Source organism: Prionailurus viverrinus, chromosome A2 (assembly GCF_022837055.1).
Source record: "Prionailurus viverrinus isolate Anna chromosome A2, UM_Priviv_1.0, whole genome shotgun sequence".
Taxonomy (NCBI): Eukaryota; Metazoa; Chordata; class Mammalia; order Carnivora; family Felidae; genus Prionailurus; species Prionailurus viverrinus.
The window spans coordinates 153,903,195-153,919,243 of NC_062562.1; the positions used below are offsets into that span (position 1 = coordinate 153,903,195).

Consider the following 16,049-nt stretch of genomic DNA (forward strand, 5'->3'; position numbering starts at 1 on the left):
AGCCGCGGCTCTAGGAGCTCGGGGGGCGGGGCTGGGCAAGCGCCCTCCCACCTCCCAGCCTCCCGCCGAGGCCGTCGGAGCCTCGCGGGCTTGGGCAGGCCCCGCCCCCCGGCCAGGCGCTGCGGCTATTGGGCGGCGCCTTCCTCGTTGTCGCCTCAGTTGCTGGGAGAGGGAGGGCGGGGGCGGGGCCTGAGATGGGCCAGGGGCCCAGAGAGAAAGGCGGGGAGACGAGGGCGGGCTGGGCGGTTTCGACGAGCGCCGCGGCGGTTGGCGAAGCGGACGGGGCGCAGCCTTCCCGGTGCGAGGAACGGTTCCCGCTGACAGATCCCCTTCTTCCGGCCGCGCCACCCGGGAGGCGGATCCCCGGGGCCTGAGGAGCCTTTCTCGGCCCGGCCCGCTCTCCCTCCCTCTCCCGCGGGTCACCCGAACGGCCTGTGAAGAGGAGGAGGAGGAGGTCGTCGGGGGCGGCGGCCGGCGGAGACCGCGCTCCCCCTTCCCCGGCGGCGGCGGCGGCGGCGGCGGGGGCAGGACAATGGAGGTGGCTGTGGAGAAGGCGGCGACGGCGGCCGCGGCGGCTTCGGCGGCGGCCGCCGGGGGGCCCTCGGCGGCGCCAAGCGGGGAGAATGAGGCCGAGAGTCGGCAGGGCCCCGACTCGGAGCGCGGAGGCGAGGCGGCCCGGCTCAACCTGTTGGACACTTGCGCCGTGTGCCACCAGAACATCCAGAGCCGGGCGCCCAAGCTGCTGCCCTGCCTGCACTCCTTCTGCCAGCGCTGCCTACCCGCGCCCCAGCGCTACCTCATGCTGCCCGCGCCCATGCTGGGCTCGGCCGAGACCCCGCCGCCCGTCCCCGCCCCCGGCTCGCCGGTCAGCGGCTCCTCGCCGTTCGCCACCCAAGGTGAGAGCCGGCCGTGGACGCCGGGGAGCCTGGGGAGGGGCTCCGGGAGGCGAGCGCCCTTGTGCGGCGCGACCCGCTGTCATGTCGCCGCCGCCCGGGGTGCGCGGCGGGGGAGGGGCGAGGAGGAGGGTCTGTGTTGGCGGCGGTGACATGGAGGGCCCGCGCGCTCTGCGGCGTGCCGCGCGCCCCGCGAGCAACTTCCACGGGCGCTGAGGACTTGGCGGCGCCGCCGCTGCTCCTCCTGCTGCTCAGCATTCTCCTCCAGGGTTGGGTGGCCCGTGCGACCCGCACTTTTGAAAACCTCCGTTGGAGTCGGCTGTAGCGTGTATCTCGGATTCTTTGCCGACTGCATCTAGTTAACTGCTACCCTCTGCCTCCCCGGAGCTTTGTCCGGGTCCATATGATCCTAATCATCTCGTATATGCCCACGTTATTTGAGCTGGAGGGGGGAAGGGAGGGATGAAGATGAAGTGATGGGGACTTTCTCCGGTGATTGATTACAGATCGGATGCCGTCTATTTTCTATCTTGCATGTTTCAGGTTCTTTACCTTAACGAGTCCCCGATTTTCTACCTTCAGCTAGGGACAAAGGAACCCAAAGAGACGGTATTTTGTTGTCTTTCTCATTCGAAGATTTTATTTTGAGACGGTAAAGGGTAAGGAGAAATAGAACAGAGTGATTTGGGGTGCAGAATTGTCTCGTATTTTGTAGAGAGCAGCTGGAAATGTTGAAGTTACTGTTCTCTTTGTGGTGTTTGTTACTGTATAATGAGACTTTTGACAGGTAGTTCCTATTGCTAGCGTTAACAGGTTTGAAACATTTAAAGTTAAAGTAAGCATAGTAATCATTTCTAGTGGAATGCTTGAGGATTTTAAATTTTAATATTGCAAATATTGGAGCATCTTTTTAAAAATAGAAAGTAACTGGAAAAGGGGAGTCATTCCTTTTTAATATATACTTCCTTTTTAGAGGCTCTAGTTGATTTAATTTGAGACAAATTGGTGATTAAGTAATTGAGCCGGTCAAGGGGTATATGAAATTGATGCCATAAATAGATTGTAGTGTTAGACTTCTCATTTCAGTATATGTTAGGAACAGTATCCAGTTGAGGGAGACAATTTTCCACGGGTCTCTAAGTTTCTGCAGGTCTTGCCAGGAAGGTACTGGCTGCCCTTTGTTTCTGTTTTTTAAAAGATGTTTGTATAAGGAACAGCCTTGGAAGATAGAGATAGTGTCTTCCATCAGAGCAAAGAGCAGGCATGCGTATGGTCCAGTATAATAAATGTCTACTGGGGTAAAAGGCAGGCGTGCTTATTGCCTGTGATAAAAGACTGGTGTTCTCTAAGCTTAGGTTTCCTCTTGTGTAACACAACCCATTGCCTGTGCAGGTGTCAGCTGGCCATTTTCGCCTTGCCTGGTGGGAACTGGGGTTCTGGGAACCAGTGCAAAAGTGTTGGTGCTTTGCTTTATGTTATTGTAACTAACAAACTGCCCCTTATCTCTCACCCCTGAGTCTTTGTGTCTTCAATCCTGGTAAGCTAGCTTGCAAAAGTCTGAGATCTTTCACACTTGTTTTCTCTGATGTGGCTCACCTGTTGGAAATTTAGTACAGGTGAAACTTAAGTCTTAGTTTTTAGATACATTTTATAGTTTCTTTTATTTATATTTTAAGCGGTTAAACAGGCTAGTAGTCAGGATCTGAATTTTGCATAATTCTAGAATTAAGATTTATCATGTGCCCGGCAGTGACATTTAGGTCAGAATGAATGAGAACATGGATAAGACAAGCTCTGAAAGTCAACTCTGAGACAAATTTGCAATTCCAGATTTCTTAAAATGTTCTTTTTAATTCTAACCTCTCAATATATTTTATCTTGGTGTTTGTAAGCAAGAGTTCAAGAAAGCATTTAAGATTGGAAGGTAATGTTTCTGTTTTTATACCAAGAAAGAAAAAGTCTCTATCAAATGACACTTTTAAATACACTCTAAAAAAAGAGGGTTAGCTTCAGTAAATTAAAATACTATCTATCCTGAATCTTAATGACTTATGTTCTCCCTTTCTTTCTCATTGCAAACTTATTCTAATACTAGCTGAAGTAAAACTTCAGCCAGTACGTTTCATAACTAAATAAATAGGGTTCATTTGATCATCTCTGTTCTTCATTCTCCTAATGAAGGTGTCGGTACAGTCTTGAGGGTCAAACTGTAATACCTACAGGAGCTAAGCCAGGTATCTGGGTAGAATAATAGGGAATGGTGGAGAGTGAAAGAGAAGGCGAACAAACTCAGCCTCAGCAGATGGTCATGTAAGAGAGGGCAGGGCCAGTATTGAAGGACATTTATGTATATATTTTAATGAGCAGTCTGAAGCCTGGATTTTTGTGTAACCTTTTGCTAGTATTAGATATTGGCAAGTGAATAAAATATATATTGCACACAAGCCCATTGTGTAGGCCAAATAAAACAAGTTTTGTTGAGGCCACAATTATGTTGCAGTTGAACTCTTCCCTTTTAGATTTAGATAGTGGTTTTCAAATTTTAGCTCTACTAGAATCGCTGAGTAAAATTTTATTTTTTACTTTTTTAAATAAAATTTTAAATGTTTTGTTTATTTTTGAGAGAATGCAAGTGGGGAAGGGGCAGAAAGAGGGGTGGAGGATCTGAAGCGCCAGCAGCATCTAGCCTTAATGTGTGGCTTGAACTCACGAACCACAGAAGGTCAACCCACTGAGCCACCCAGGCGCCCCTCACTGGTTAAAAATTTACATTAAAAATTTAGATTTCTAGGCCCATCCCCCCAGAGTGCCCAATTTGGCATAGTTTTAGAATTCTAGAGTATAATATTAAACCCTAGTGCTTCTTTAGCTCAAGCAGTGTTATATTCTGAAATAAAATTGATCATAAGAGGATTCTTAAGGAAATTAAGACTAAAGTTCAAGGTATAGAGTGATAGGTTTCAACATTATCAGACCTAATTTTTCTATTAAATACTTTTTGATGCTCCCCGTTATCCTAAACGAGATTCATGGAAAATAAATCCTAACATATTTTTTATGAAAAAGAAATAAAGCTAGTTTATAACAACAAAAAGTATTATAATTTATAAATGTTCAGACACAATTAAACTAGCTACCAAGCCGCCGTTGAGAACATGGGTCAAAACTGTCCTTTTGTAAGGCTGCCAGTTGGAAGGAATGAGGATGAGTGGCCACATGCTAAAGTTGGATGACTACCTCAGGTGTGACTGTCATTTTCTTAGTGTGCAGTTATATCCAGGAAAGAGGGAAGAGCTTAGAAAACAGTTTTTCTTTAGGTACATTACAGGTACATGAAGTCAGAAGACAAACTAATCCTGGAGAGATGTTACAACATGGTGTAATATTTTGTGGTGGTGATGTAGTCAGCAAGCATAGCAAACTCTATTTTTACAAGAATAGTGAGCATACTTTTGAAAGGGATCACATTATTTGACCAAGGAGAGTAAAATAAAAGAATCCATCAGTTTTCCTAGACTTCTTTTCTAATAGGTGGTCTAAGAGATACATAACTGTCAATTCTGGGATCTGATTTCTTTGGGTTCTTGGTGAGAGAAGTATAAATCACCTTGTGAGTACAAGATACAATGACAAAGAATTAATAGTATTTAACACTGATCCATATTGTCCACCAGTTTTATTATACAATATTACATTCAATATTCACCTATTAATGGAAATTATACTACTGGTTTCAATTTGGGGCTATTATGAATAAAATTGTTATAAATATCTGTAGACAAGTCTTTATGTGGATATGTTTTCATTTCCTTGGGTAAATACTTATAATTGGAATTTCTTGTTTGCATCATAAACGTATATTTACACTGGTTGTACTGTTTTGCATTCCCTCCAGCAACGTATAAGAGTTCCAGTTGGTTCACATCGTTGCCAATTTGAGTGTTGTTAGTCTTTAATTTTAGTCATTTTAGTATGTGCGAAGGGTTGTCTCATGGTTTTAATTTTCATTTCCCCAATGAATAATGATGAGCATCTTTCCTATGCTTATTGATTATTACAACTTTTTGGTAAAATTTCAGTTTGTCTTTTGCAGATTTTTAAAATTAGGTAATTGGATATATTATTGAAAAGTATATATTCTTTTTTTAATGTTTATTTTTTCCTGGAGGGGAGTGTGGGGGGAGGTTGAGGTGATGGACAGAGAGGAGGGGAGAGATGTTCTCAAGCAGGCTCTATGCTCAGCACTGAGCCCAACGCAAGGCTTGATCTCATGACCCTGAGATCATGACCTGAGCCAAAATCAAGAGTCAAACACTTAACTGACTGAGCCACTCAGGTGCCCCAGAAAACTATTCTTTATATATATTCTGTATCCTGGTCCTTTGTTAAATATGTGTATTGCACATATTTTCTTTCACGCCTATAGCTTGCCTGTTCATTTTCTTAATGGTATTTTTTGAAGAGCTGAAGTTTGAAATTTTGATTTAAGTATGATTTATCAATTTTTTTCTTTTATGATTAGTGATTTTTGTGTTCTAATACTTCTCTGCCTACCCTAAATATACTAAGATTTTATACCGTCTTTTGGTAGTTTTAGTTTTTATATTTAGAGCTATAATCTACTTTGAGCAATTTTTGTATGAGGTAAGGGTTGAGGTTCATGTTTTCAACCATATGTTAAAGCACCATTTACTGAAAAGAGTCCTTTTCCCATTATGTCACTTGGGCATTTTTGTAAAAAATCAGTTGAACATAGTATGGTTCTATTTCTATATTCTTTTCTGTTCTATTGATCTATCCATTCGGTACTAACAGTGTTTTTTTTTTTTTTTACTGTAGCTTTAAAATTTTTTTTTTAATGTTTATTTTTGAGACAGAGAGAGACAGATCGTGAGCAGGGGAGGGGCAGAGAGAGAGGGAGACAAAGAATCTGAAGCAGTCTCCAGGCTCCAAGCCATCAGCACAGAACCTGATGAGGCCTGAACTCACAATCCATGAGATCGTGACCTGAACTGAAGTCGAACGCTTAACCGACTGAGCCACTCAGGCGCCCCGATTATTACTGTAGCTTTCAAAGCAAATTTGGAATTGGGCAGTTTTGTTCCTTTTCAAAATTGTTTGGCTCTTTGAAGTCATTTGCATTTCTTCATAAATTTTAGAGGCAGCTTGTTAATTTCTACATAAAGCCTGCTATGATTTTGATTAGAATTGCATTAAGTCCAGATACTACTTTGGGGAGAATGATCTAACAATATTGACAGTTCCTATCTATAAACATGTTTTATCTCCCATTTATTTAGATCTTTAGTTTCTCTGAGTACTATTTTCTCATAGTAGGCTTGCACAATATTTGTGAAGTTTATTCCAAAAAATTTTATGGTAATGTTGTTTAATGATCATGGTGTTTTTGAAAATATCATTTCTAGGGGTGCCTGGGTGGGTCAGTCGGTTAAGCTCAGGTCATGATTTCATGGCATATGGGTTTGAGCCCTGAGTCAGGCTCTTTGTGCACAGAGCCCACTTCAGATCCTCTGTCTCCCTCTCTCTCTACTCCTCAGCTGCTCACATTCTCTGTCCTCTCTCAAAAAATAAACATTAAAAATTTTTTTTTTTTAATATTATTTCTAATGGTTGCTAGTCTAAATATAATTGACTTTTGTATATTGATTGTATCCCATTATCTAGCTAACTTCAATTAAATCTAGTAGTTTCTTTATAAATTCCTTAAGATTTCCTGTGTAGACTGCCTTTGTTTACAGGTAGATAGTTTTACTTCTTTCTTTCCGTTCCTAATAATTGGTCATTTTCTTCCCTTATTGCAATATTGAATAGATGTTTAATTTCACTATTAAATGAGAGATAACATCCTTGCTTTATTCCTGATCTTAGGAGGATAACATTAGTTGTTCACAATTAATATGTTAGATCTATTACCTTTTTACAGATACTCGTTATCAAAATTCAGAAGATTCCTTCTGTTCCTAGAGTGCTGAGGGTTTTAATCATGAGTGGATGATGAATTTTGTCAATTGAATTTTCTGTATCTATTAAAATGATAGTGTGGGTTTTCTTTTTTCTGTTAATGTGGTGAATTATGTTGATTTTCAGATGTTAAACATATCTTGTATTGTTGGGATATGCACTGCTTGGTCATGATGTATTATCGTTTTGGTGTACTTCTGGATTTGGTTTGCTAATATTTTAAGGACATTTTTATGTTGATGAGGAAGCTTTCTTGTATCTTTATCTGATTTGGGTATCAAGGTAATACTGACCTCAATGTATAAAGTGTTCCATCTCCTTTTCTGAAAGAGGTTTTGTAAAATTAGTATTTAAATATTTGACAGAATTCAGTGAATCCATATGGGCTTGGAGTTTTCTTCATGAGAAGGTTTTTGACTAGGAATTCAGTGTCTTTAATTGATACAGGGCTATTCAGAACTTTATATTTCTTCATGAATCCATTTTGGTAAATTGAAGAAAATTTTCTGTTTCATCTAATTGCTACATTTTTGGCATATATTTGGTCACAGTATTCCCTTATCATTTTAATGTTTTCAGAGGCTGAGTGCTGTCCCCTATTTTGCTTCTATTAGTAATATTTACTCTTTTTCTTGCTTGCTAGTCACTAAGGGCTTATCACCTAACTTTTGGCTTTAATTTTATTTCTTGTTTGTCTCTGCTTTAAAGGTATTATTTTCTATGTGTTAGCCACCTCAAACAAAGTTTGCATTGTGTTTTTATTAACATTCTATTAAAATATTTTAAAATTTCTCTTGTGGGGGCGCCTGGGTGGCTCAGTTGGTTGAGCGTCCGACTTCAGCTCAGGTCATGATGTCGCGGTTTGTGAGTTTGAGCCCGGCGTGGGGCTCTGTGCTGACAGCTTAGAGCCTGGAGCCTGTTTAAGATTCTGTGGGTCTCTCTGCCTTCCGCTGCTTGCACTGTGTCTCTCTCAAAATAAACATTAAAAACATTTTTTTTAATTTCTCTTGTGATTTCTTCTGTGACTGATGGGTTGCTTAGAAATGTATTAATTTGGGGCTCCTGGGTGGCTCAGTTGGTTAAGCGTCCGACCTAGGCCCAGGTCATGATCTCTCGGTTCTTTGGTTTGGGTTCAGTTTGGGTCCTACATGTCAGGACCTGACAGGTCAGAGATTGGACCCTGCTTGGGATTTTGTGTCTCCCTCTCTCTCTGCCCCTCCCCTACTTGCGCTCTGTCTCCTTCTCTCAAAAATGAATGTGTTAAAAAAAAAAAAAGAAAAATGTGTTAATTTAAAGGTAAATGGGATTTTCTGGGTAGCTTATTCCATTGTAGTAAAAAAAAAAAAAATTCTCTGTTAAGACTTAAATCTTTTGAAGTTATTGAGACCTTTTATGTCCTAACGTATTCTCTGTCTTGGTGAATGTTCCACGCGTATTTGAAAAGAACTTAAATTCTATCTACAGTTGTTGGGTGTAGTGTTCAGTAAATGTCAGTTAGGTCAAGTTGGTTGATAGTGTTGTAAAAATCTATATTTGTATTGGGTGTGGTTTTTTTGTTGTCTACTTGATCATCAGTTATGGAGAGAAGAATGTTAAAATCTCATAATTGTTGATTTATCTTTTTATTCTTTTAATCCTGGTTAGTTTTTGCTACAGGTATTTTGAATCTTTATCTTACTGATGAATTGCTTGCCCTTTTTTAACACTGAAATGTTATCTCACACTACTTTTTGGTGAAGTTTGCATTGTCTTATATTAATACAGTTGCACCAGTTTTTTTTTTAATCTCTATTTGCGTAGTATATTTTCCCATTCTTTTACTTTTAACCTTTATATTTAAATTATGTCTCTTGTAGATAGTATATAGCTGTGTCTTTTTTTTTTTTCTTAATCCAACCCGTAAATTTTTGCTTTTAATTTGACCATTTACATTTTAAGTAATTATTAGTATGGCTGAGTTAAGACTACTTTTTAAAAATTGGTTTTCTCTTTGATCTTGTTGGGTCTCTAGTATCTTTGCTTTTCTCAATCCCTTAGCAACTACTCTCTGGTAAGTTTCCCAAAGTCTTGTTGTGCACATGCCTGGTAGCCTTCAGCCAAGGACTTGGGAGAAACCCTACAGAGACTCCTGGCATCCTTACTTTTTGCAGCTCTCTTCCTCCAGTGTTTAATTTGTTCCACAGCCCCACATTCTCCTCTGGCTCTTAGCTGTGTTCTACTTAGACTCTAGCTCCCTGCACTGTGCTTGGTAAAGAGTCCCCAGGCAGAGAATCAAGACATTTTCGAGGCTCACCTCCTGAATTTCCTTTTTTTCAGGGATCACAGTCTTTACTTGCTTATTGTCTAATGCCTGAAGACAAGTTGCTTCCTATATTCTTCCCAGTTACCTACATTTTTTCCTAGCAGGCAAACTTGTCTTGGTATTGGTTACTCTGTCCTGGTGGAAAGTGGATGTCAAAATACCGTTTTTGAGGTTTTTTTTTATGTTTATTTTTGAGAGAGTGTGAGTAGGGGAGGGAAGAGGATCAAAGTGGGCTCTGTGCTGACTGCAGAGAGCCCAATGCCGGGCTCGAACTCAGGAACCTTGAGATCATAACTTGAGCTGAAGTGGGGTGCTTAACGACTGAACCACCCAGGTGGCCCAAAATACCATTAGAATAAATGTTTATTTTTGAGAGAGCGTGTACATGTGCAAGTGGTGGAGGGGCAAAGAGAGGGAGAGAGAAAATCCCAAGCAGGGTCCATGCTTAGCCCAGAGCCCATTGCCAGGCTCAGTCTCATGACTGTGAGATTATGACCTGAACCAAAATCAAGAGCAGGATGCTTAACTGACTGAGCCATCCAGGTACCCCAAATTACCATTTTTAAATTGCATTGCACCTTTTAAATAAACCTAGATGTGAGTAATTTGCTAACTTTGGTTCTTACATCTCTAGATTTTTTTGTCTTTTTAATTTTTCTTAGGGATCTCACCAAATTAAGTTATCAACCTAGTTGCACAAGTCTTGCATTTCTCCCTGTAGCCTTGACCCCTTTCTCAAATTGACTCCTGCATTTGCAAGTACATTCTAGACCAGTAGTCTCTAAAATGGTATGTGTGTCACATTATGAGGTAACATATAATTTATTGAGTTGAGGGAAAACATTAGAACTTCTATGCATAAATTAACCTTTAAAGTACTTGATAAGTAGATTGTCATGGTCACATGAATAAGCCTGTTAAATGGCTACATTTCACATAAAGTATACAAAGTATCCTGAGGGAAGGAATCAGGGCTGCTGCAGGCCAAAAGGTACCTTTGCATTAATTAGAAATAAGAGCTCTCTTAAACTGAGAAGTCCCTTGTGCTGTGCAGTCTATAAACTGTACACAGCTACCCTGGAACTGATAGGATTTCTATACTGCAGACCCTGTTGTGTCCCCTCATTCTACCCCTAGTGCACATACACAAATTATACAATTTACATGTTTTGGGATAACTTGGTTTATGGATTATAACCTTTGTTTTGAACCAAAATGACTGTCAAAAATTGAAGATCATGGTAGGCCATTATCAGGACCCTGACATAAAATCCTGTAATCTCAGTTACTAGGAAAGTCCCATATGGAGGCCACTCATAAAAACCCCTCAGTTTCAGCAGCCTGGAGAAATTCCCAAGTTGTAGCATGTAGGGCACATGTGCAATAGCCATAAAAAGTGATCCCCAGTGCCAATATTAATAGCCTTGAGTGTTACATTTTAAGTCTGTAATCAAGGCTGGATGCTGATAGCTTGGCTCTTCCCCAGTTAAGGAAAATACAGAAGGTTCCTCAGGGCTTCTCACCTTTGATGACTTCTTTAGTGTTACATAGAGGGATAGATACTTGTCATTTCCTGGCACCTGAATATGCAGTCAGTCAGTGGTGGATTAGCTGGCCAGGAGATCTGTATTTTGTAGAAAGCTGTAATTGTTGCTGTTCCATTTTGTTTTCCATTTTACCAGGTGTATGGAGTTGATGGATTTGTGATTTTCCACCAGCCCTAAATTTGAATCTTTGAAGTCTCATTTTTAGCTCTGATGAAAAATAATATTAATTTGTAAGTATAACAGCATTATAGTGACAGAGCTGATACTTTATAGGACCTTAATTAGTCTTACTGTGAGATGAACATAAGTAATTTTCTAACCATATCTAACAATTAGACCTAAAAGTTTCAAAGTTACCAAGAAGACTCTTTGAAATGGATGGACATCCTCTATATTAACGATGAACTATGCCTTAAGTGTATATCACATCTTGGACAATGAGAGGATAATAGCTTCATAGCTATCATGATTAGCAAGACATTTAAAAATATTTGACCCTGATTTTATTCTTTATTATTTTTTTTTAATTTTTTTTTCAACGTTTATTTATTTTTGGGACAGAGAGAGACAGAGCATGAACCGGGGAGGGGCAGAGAGAGAGGGAGACACAGAATGGGAAACAGGCTCCAGGCTCCGAGCCATCAGCCCAGAGCCTGACGTGGGGCTCGAACTCACGGACCGCGAGATCGTGACCTGGCTGAAGGCGGACGCTTAACCGACTGCGCCACCCAGGTGCCCCGTGATTTTATTCTTTAAAAATTTTTTCTGAGGGGGTGGCGGGCACCTGGGTGGCTTAGTTGGTTAAGCTTACGACTTTGGCTCAGGTCATTATCTCGCAGTATGTGGGTCTGGAGTCTATCTCCCTCTCTCTCTGCCCCTCCCCTGCTCGTGCACATGTACACTTTCTCTCTCTAAAATAAATAAACATTAAAAAACTTTTTTTTTTTTTTTTTAATGTTTTGGGCACCTGGGTGGCTCAGTCAGTTAAGCATTCAACTCTTGATTTCAGCTCAGGTCATGATCTCAGGGTTTGTGGATTTGAGCCCTGAGTCAGGCTGTGCACTGACAGCATGGAGCCTGCTTGGGATTCTCTGTCTCCCTCTCTGTCTGCCTCTCCCCCACTCATGTGTTTGTGCTCTCTCTTTCACTTTCAGAAACAAATAAGTAAAATTGTGCATTTAAAAATTGTTTTATGTTCATGTGATTTATTGTGTACAAGATCTACTAGTGCTATACTATATGTACATAATATATGTAGGGTTCATGTTCAAATATTTGTTTAAAACAACATGTGAATATAACTATCAGCTGAATTGCCTCAGTATTTTTCCATGTTTATCTCTTCTTTCAGAATGGTTTTCAAATCTCTTCTAAGTTGTAAAAATACACTGTTCCTCAAAGAAATTTGTTCTGATTTCTTCTAATATACATAGTCCATAGGTACTCTTGTCATGATACAATAAATTTAAAAGAAAAATGTCATGTATAGTAATTAGGATTCATAACTACCAGAAGGTCTTTATTTTACCTTGATTGTGAATGAATACTCTTTCTGGGCTCTATTGGCTGTCTATATTAAGCATTAAGGATAACCAGGAAGAGAACCTATAGCACATGAGATTCCTAGTGTCTGTCTCTTTGTACTGGTGCATGTTGATTTATGTTTCTTCCAGTCTTCATCATTCTTCTATACTTGTGTGTCATGTGCCTTAACTTTTACTAATCTTCTCAGCTCACTTTCCCACCCATCTTTTGGTATTAAGGTTTCCTCCCACTTCTCTGACCCATCCTTTTTCGTCTCCTGTTGTCCTTCCTTTGCTCTTTTCCCTTCTCCTCTGGAGGTGAAAGTGAGGAGATCACCTAGGACAAGGCTTCAGGAAGTCAGGTATGTAATGGCTACTAGATAAGGATGGAAATATACAAAGGAGACTGAGAAAGAGGTAGGAGAAAACCAGAAATATGTAGTGTCATGGAAGCCAAGGAAAGAAAGAATTAACAAAGCAGTGGTGTTTCATAGTGTCATATTTCTGCAAGATCAGGTAAGAGAGGCCAAGAACATTTTTAGCGTTAGAAACATGGCAATCGTGCAAAAGCATATTTTGGTGAAGTAGAAGGGGAAACCATATTGGGGTGGGTTATACAGTGGATAGGAAGTAAAGAGATATAGATGGAAAGTTTAGACAACTCTGTAGAGAAGTTTAAAGGGATAAGGCAATACTTGGGGAGAAAAATATGGAGTTAAGGGTTTCTTGTTGATTGCTTTTTTTTGTAAACAGGAAAGGCTTTAAGCATGTTTATATGAAAGTGGAAGAGTTCAATCAAGTGAGCTATTGGATGTACCAAAGAGATTTCTAAGTGAGTGTGTGAGGGTTTTGACAAGGCAGGATAGGATTAATCCAAGGCATAGGTGGAGAGATTGATGACTTTGGATAGAAGGAGAGATGTTTTGTTATGAACAGGAGAGAAGGCAGGAATAAATAGAAGGTTTGTCTGTGTGTCCTCAGAGAGGATTGAATTTTCCAGTAAAACGTAGGATTGCAGATCATGTTGAGGTCCACTGGCTGCTAGACATCATATACATTTATAGTGGTACCTGTCTGCCTTCTTAGAAAGCCACCCAGCATTTCTCTGAAGAAGAGAGTATCTCAGTTTAGTGCTACTCAAAGTGTGTACCACAAATCATTAATAGGGTCTGAAATGAGACACAGTTTGCCACTGGAAAGTGCAAGGGAGCTGGGACAGCCTGGTTCCTGAGATTCTTGGAAATATTCAGTGAAAGAACAGAGCCCCACACTGAGAAGAAACTGCTGCAAATAAACACAAGTTGACCAGGGTAGGAATTTGGGGGCAAAGAAGAGAAAAGCCTCAGATACATGTGGGAGGGGGCATTCGAGAAGGCAAATCTCAAAGTATTAGGGAAGTGTTTACACTAAGGTACCATTTGTTTATGAATCCTACCTAGGAAACTTTATAAGAAAACACATGCTACTGTAAATTGGTCTATAGAAAGTACTATAGTTTTATATGATTGAAAGGTAGTATAAGAAAAAAAGATGACAGAAGTCCTCTGAATTAACAGATCTAAAGAAGTGAAGATAGCAGTATACCTTGGTCTTAAAGCAGAGAGATAATGAAACCTACTTCCATAAAATGAGCTGGGAAAATAAAACTATGTTATGAAAAAAACAGTATAAATTAGATTTAGAAAAGTTTAGAAATGAGCTCCTATTCTGTAGGAGGTCATGAAAAGAAAAATTGACAGAATGAGGAATGAATTAGAAAGATTTCAGAAATGAAGATGAACCAGAAAATTCTTGAATGACTAAACACTCCAGAAAGTACCATAAAAGAAATAAATGATTTTACAAATCAAGTAAAGATATCATAAGAAATTCATAAAGTGAAAGATTTTACATACATATGCACATAAATATATGAACGTTAATAATAGTACCTGAAGACTACTTGAACAAAGAAACAAAACAAAAACAAAATATTGTTAAAACAAAGATGAACATTTGTATTGAAAAGGTTCACCAAGTGCCTAGGAAAATGGAGACAACAGCCATCAATTGAAACTTGTTGTAGGGCTCTAAAAGAAAAAATAATACTTTGGGCATCTACACAAAAAGAGTGCATCACTTACAATGGAAAGAATGTCAGATTATCATTGGACTTGACTCCAGAAGAACCTGGAGTAAAGATTTCTAAGGTTTTCACAGAAAAAAAATTGAATTGAGACACATATCCAGCCAACTGATGTTTCACCATAAAGCCCACATGTGAGAACTTAGCATTAAGCCCTATGAGCCCTTCCTAAGGATGCTGAATTTTGTTGCATTTTCCTTATTTCTCGCTTTGGTATACTTAGGGTTATTTTTTAATTTTATTTATTTTTTACTTATATGGGAGTAAGTTGTAGACATGACCCTTGAGCTCCAAACGTGTCTATGTGTCTCTGAAGTATAGTCTCTTTAAGTGTTTTTAGTTTTACTGAGATAAGATTAACATACAGTAAGCTGCACAAATTTAAAATCTACAAGTTGATGAGTTTTGATATATGCAAGGATAATCTCGTATAACCACAGTATAATTACCAGATTCAGGAAATTTGACATTAATACAACAACATTATCTGATAATCTATATTAAATTTTGTCAGTTACAATAATGTCCTTCACAACAGCTTTTTTTTTTTTTTTTATTTGGTGGTGGGAGAAATCCAGGACACAGATTGCCAGTATGTACCATAGAGTAAGAAGATTTGTGAACAAGTTCCGGAGGGTGAATTTCCAACAAATCCCATTGATGCAGCACCAAAGTGAGCGATGGCTGTATCTTTTCTCACAATCTGTCCTAGCCTTAGAGGTAGTGGCTATTATATGTCATATATTTATTATATCTGCTCTAATTATTATATTTTTAGCCTTGTCTCAACTTCTTTTAAAAATTTTTTTATTAAAAAACTTTTTTAAATTGTATATTTATTTTTGAGAGAGAGAGAAAGTGCGGGAGGGGCAGAGAGAGAGGGAAAGACAGAATCTGAAGCAGGCTCCAGGCTCTGAGCTGTCAGCACACAGCCTGATGCGGGGCTCAAACCCACGAACTGTGAGATCATGACCTGAGCTCACGTCCGATGCTTAACTGACTGAACCACCCAGGTGCCCTAGCATTGTCTCAACTTCTTACTATCCAGTCCTGTTATCCCAGTTCCTTGGTGTCGTTAGTAATTACTTATGTCAAACTTCTTTTTTTTCAAACTTAATGTTTGATTTCTCTCTCCCTACTGTATCCAGCCTAATGCGTCATTTTGGCTAAAGTGATAGGTTCTTCAGTGCTTTACATTAGGAAACCATTCTGTCTCATTATTATTCGTGTTTGGCTTAGGTCACTACTTTAAACGGCCAGATTTCTCCACTTTACAAATATCTTTTCCCCCTTTGTAATTAATAAGTAACCTCCTGTGAGATACTTTGGGGTCAGTGTGAGTGTTCTGTTTCTAAAAAACCATAGATGAGCATCCACGAATGATTTCTTGCCTTCATCAGTTACTACTGTGATGTTGCAGAATGGTGATTTTTCTCTCATCCTCTGCTTACTAGTTGGTATTCTGTATGGATGAGATTTTCCTTTTCCATTTACTCATCACTGTGGCTTGTGAAATTTTTTAAGTTAATACGCTATAAACCTTTCCTTTCATTATTTATTTTGATAACCAAACTGTTTGAATTTGGGCAGTAGAAACCCCTTTAAGTTGAAATCTTACCCTTTGGCATGCCCCTATTGGTTTTTGAGCATGTCTTACGTTCTGGCAGACCAAAGAGT

At 39.8% G+C, this 16,049-nt stretch overlaps 1 protein-coding gene across 2 annotated transcripts in view; it reads left to right on the top strand.

Annotated features, from left to right (window-relative positions):
• The first annotated feature begins 208 nt into the window (after window positions 1-208).
• TRIM24 (tripartite motif containing 24) overlaps window positions 209-16,049 on the top strand; it is a 122,761-nt gene continuing 106,920 nt past the window's right edge. The window contains exon 1 of one of the 2 annotated variants that reach the window (XM_047849202.1): window positions 209-896. In XM_047849202.1, the coding sequence (XP_047705158.1) occupies window positions 533-896 (364 nt within the window). In that variant the 5' untranslated portion in view covers window positions 209-532. The remainder of the gene's footprint in view (window positions 897-16,049) is intronic. The other variant, XM_047849200.1, reaches the window with a different exon arrangement.